Genomic DNA, 4450 nt, shown 5'->3' with positions numbered 1-4450 from the left:
CTTTAACATGAATTAAAAAAATGTTGAAAACATGCATTTGGAAAAACCTTAACATGTATTGGAAAATGTTCCACGTGTGTACAGAAAAATGTACAACGTGTTGAAAAAAAGTGAAAACCATGAAGAAACACAAAAAAAGTGAAATAATAGAGAGAGAAATCCAGCATAAAAGAGCTTCTAATACCGATTGTAGAAGATTTCTGAACCGCTTCTCAGAAACCCATATTGTGCGGGCCCATCTAGCGATCGCAGAAACAGCTACCCATAGGTGAGATAGCCCAAATCCAGCCCAAAAACGCGAGGTGCTAGACGCCGGCCGCTGCGGGCTCCTTTCTTCCCCGCCGCCGACTGCCGCAACGCGGCAGGAGAGCCGCCGCCGCCGCCGCCGCTTCTTCGAATCTCTCGGCCACACCGGCTGCTGGACTGGCCGTGTGGAGAACGGCGGCCATTTCCGGCGGAGCGGGACCTGCAACCCTGCTGCTGTTTCTGCTTCATGAATGCCAGTGTGAGCTGAGGTTGCATCTCAGCTACAGGTGCGCTTGGATTGGATTGGTTTATCCCCCCCTCTTTTTTTTTTTGAGATCTTTGAGCCTCATCTTCATACGAGATAGGCGAATACAATTTATACTGTGTCTGGGGAAATACTCGTCGGAGAAATGGATGTATGTAGACATATTTTGGTTCTAGATACATCCGTGGTGAAATTGCGCTTGTTTTCAACTTCAACGGTGACTTAGTGCAAGTTGTTTGCAGGTGAAAATTGTAGCTAGTGATCACATCGATCTGTGGCCGTCGTTTTCACATCCTTAGCTAGTGATCCAGTGATCACATCTCACTAGTGAACAAAATCGTGGCTGGCCATCGCTATCCTGTGTCAAGGATGGTAGGTAGTGCACATATCAGGCCACCAAAAGAACAAACAAAATGTGCCATGGATATTCCAATTTTGACATGTTAGTATGTTGCTGCTACACAATTCATTAATAATGTCTGTAAGCACATTTCTTTTCCGGGTTCCGGTTCCTCCATAACAATGGCATCATTGGCATGCCATTGTTTAGAAGTAGTTCAATACCGCACTCTTATCTTATTGGACAAGGTCAACTAGATCTAGTATATATAAGTGTAGTATGACAATGCGCTACAAGTCTGCAACCACCACCACCCCAACAACTCCAGCTCTATATCTCTATCTATCTTGCCAATAATTGATTATTGTTCGGTTGGTTGGCGTTTTCCTTTTCTGTTCATCTTCTCCTCTCTCTCTCTATAGCTTTCAGATGGGGGCAGCAGCAGCAGCAGCAGCAGCAGCAGCAGCACTGGTTCTGGTCATGGCTGGCCTCTTGGGAGCTGCAGCTGCCAGTGTAAGATTCCAGCAAGAACTCTGATCAGATCCCCCCATAACGATTCCCTGCTAAAACTGAGCTTTGGGTTGCGTCTGAATCCAGGTAGGCGACAAGTGTTCGACGAGTGCCGGCTGCGGTGCCGGGCAGTGGTGCTTCGACTGCGAGCCGAAGCTCGCCGGCCCCCACTGCGCCCGCTCCACCGCCACCAACCCCTTCCAACTCGTTGTAAGAGTCCGCTTAATTCTTCCAGTTGTTTGATTCTTCTCTCTCTCTCTTTTTTTTCCATGTGTCAGAGAAGGAATAAGAACAAGTGATTATGTTTGTTGGTGATTTTGAGTTCCTTTGTTCCTCTTTCCACAAATTCTTGGTAGGCAAGATCTGTTTCTGGAACAAACAGAATGCGGTTTATGTGATGGGCAGATTGTAGTTCGCTCAGCAGCAAACTTTCTCTTGTTCAGTCCGTGCTGACAAAACGATGGGTTTTATTAGGATATTTCCATAATCATGTTTATGTAATGTTGCTTGTATATTGGGGTCACATTCTCTACATGCGTAGAGATTTCAGTAAGATATGGCCTAATTTTCTCCCAAAATCTGATAAGTTTGATTACCCGCCAACAAAAAATCCGATAAGTTTGATACTTCTCAAAATACCCAATTAGGAGTATAGGACTTGTTTGGACTCAGTAGCCAAGAAAATCATGACGAAAACAGTTTTTTTTTTCATGGCCCTAATGTTTCATTGTGAATTTGCTTTGCTTCTGGTTTGGTCTTCAGAATAACTCGTTGCCATTCAATAAGTACGCCTACCTCACAACGCACAATTCATTCGCGATTGCTGGGGAACCGTCGCACACCGGAATTCCACGCATCACCTTCGACAACCAGGAGGATACAGTCACCGATCAGTTAAATGTAGCTTCTGTGTCATCTGATAAGACTCTTCTGTTGTTCTACATGCGCTATCTTATGAACATCACTTCTCATCTCAATTGCATTGCTCTACAGAATGGTGTTCGCGCGCTAATGCTCGACACATATGACTTCAAAGGAGGTGTATGGTTGTGCCATTCCAGTGGAGGCAAATGCAACGATTTTACTGCATTTGTGAGTACATACTGAATATGCCTTCCTCCCTCATATCCACATAGACTTTCAGAATACAGTCTATAAATATTATTACTTGATTGTAGGAACCGGCATTGGACACATTCAAGGAAATTGAGGCGTTTCTTTCTGCCAACCCATCTGAAATCATTACGTTGATCCTGGAAGACTATGTTCACGCGCCAAATGGCCTGACGAACGTGTTCAAGGCCTCTGGTCTGCAAAAGTACTGGTTTCCAGTGTCAAAAATGCCAAAGAATGGTCAGGAGTGGCCTCTTGTCAGCGAAATGGTCACAAGCAACCAGCGCCTCCTTGTGTTCACCTCTGCCAGATCGAAGCAAGTCACAGAAGGAATCGCGTACCAGTGGAATTTCATGGTTGAGAACAATTGTGAGACACTAGTTCCTCCATACGAAACATTCTGCTGTAGTTCCTAATTATCGTAACTATTGTTGCTATGAAACTGATTGATTTCACTGTGTTAAAGATGGCGACGATGGAATGGATGCTGGCAAATGCTCGAACCGTGCGGAGTCCGCGCCCCTCAACGACAAGACCAAGTCACTGGTCCTCATGAACTACTTCCCATCTGTCCCAATGAAGCCGACTGCGTGTTTGCAGCACTCCAGGGGCCTCACTGGCATGTCTAACACATGCTACGGCTCAGCTGGAAACCGATGGGCTAATTTCATCGCAGTTGATTACTACAAGGTACTGAACACAGGAATCAGTATATATTTATATGTATATACATAAAACTTCAGGGTCAAGTACTTGTATGTTCCACAAGATGACAACTGCAGATATTAATCTCAAATAACCTAAACACTTGTAAAACCTATTAACTCTCGATGCAGTCGAGTGTATATTTACTATCCAGTATACCCAGTTCTGGTCGAGTACAACAAGGCTATGTTGTTACACAAAATAATTGATGTTTGTTCATGTTTCTGAAATGAACTAAATTCAGAGAAGCGAGGGAGGGGGCGCGTTCCAAGCCACCGATCTGCTCAACGGCATGCTCCTGTGTGGATGCCAGGACGTCAAGGCTTGCCAGGTGAGTGTGCAAGATATAATTTCTTCCTCGTTTGTTGTGCATCCATGTCTCTTGATATTTTTGTTTTCTGAATCATGACATGGATTAACCCTTTTATTTTGCCACGTGGCCTTTTGTAGCGAGGATCTAGTGTAGTATGCTCTGCCTGAATCCGGGAGAGCTAGGACATGTAGCAACTGCACATACATAGAACAAGGTATGACACCAGGATAGGACTTTTACTTTCTGGCAAACAAATAAAAAGTTGGATTTCTTCCCATGTTTAAGATTATTTTCAGGGGAGCTTCTTAGGGTTTTTCGGGTCCTTAATTTTTTTGGCTGACTTGAACCCTTATAAAACTGCTGCAGCAGAGAATTGGAGATGCATGGTGCGATGATTTAGTCTCAAGATGAGACAAGACATACTCTTTTTTTCTTTGTGGGTAGAAGAAATATATACTTACGATTCAGATTCCCCGAAACCGAAAGTTGAAAAATGAGTGGTTTCGGCAACGGATAAATGGTTAAAATGTTGGGTAGTGCATTACAACTGTGAACGTGATTCGTCAACATGCTGTGCTCTCGGAGACGTTGTAGTTGTGCCTGGTGGAATATTTGGCATAGATTGATTACACATCAAATACTGTTGCTATATGTTAATTATTAATGGTTTGTCATTATGGTTATTTCTTTCATACATTTGCTGTGGCCCCTAAACTTGCCCACATTATTGGCTACAGTGTCATGTATTTAGCCCTTGCAGAATTCTAAATTTGGTGAATTACGGCAAATTGCATCTGCTCAGGATTATAAAATTTCCGGCTCTTTTTCTTCATGTCAAAATAGTCCAGATTACCCCTTGCATATTCCATGACTTCTTAACTATCAGGCAAATAGATGGGTCTATCTTACTTTCGAGGCACGATAAATGAGCTCAAACAATATACTCATAATAAACTGC

General features: G+C 43.6%; 1 protein-coding gene across 2 annotated transcripts; it reads left to right on the top strand.

Moving 5' to 3' along the window:
• The first annotated feature begins 286 nt into the window (after window positions 1-286).
• LOC123110146 (PI-PLC X domain-containing protein At5g67130) lies at window positions 287-4186 on the top strand. Of its 2 annotated transcripts, XM_044530607.1 has the most exons (10): window positions 287-533; window positions 1274-1364; window positions 1449-1571; window positions 2124-2261; window positions 2355-2453; window positions 2540-2843; window positions 2941-3164; window positions 3424-3510; window positions 3630-3706; window positions 3859-4186. In XM_044530607.1, exons 2-9 carry the CDS (start codon window positions 1281-1283, stop codon window positions 3657-3659), a joined length of 1089 nt encoding a protein of 362 aa, XP_044386542.1. In that variant the 5' UTR covers window positions 287-533; window positions 1274-1280; the 3' UTR covers window positions 3660-3706; window positions 3859-4186. The 2 variants fall into 2 exon arrangements, with proteins under 2 accessions (XP_044386542.1, XP_044386541.1); XM_044530606.1 differs by having other exon boundaries at window positions 290-1364; window positions 3862-4186.
• The last annotated feature ends 264 nt before the right edge of the window (window positions 4187-4450 follow it).

The sequence above is a fragment of the Triticum aestivum genome, chromosome 5B, assembly GCF_018294505.1.
Source record: "Triticum aestivum cultivar Chinese Spring chromosome 5B, IWGSC CS RefSeq v2.1, whole genome shotgun sequence".
Taxonomy (NCBI): Eukaryota; Viridiplantae; Streptophyta; class Magnoliopsida; order Poales; family Poaceae; genus Triticum; species Triticum aestivum.
This window is presented reverse-complemented; position numbering and strand designations above follow the sequence as displayed.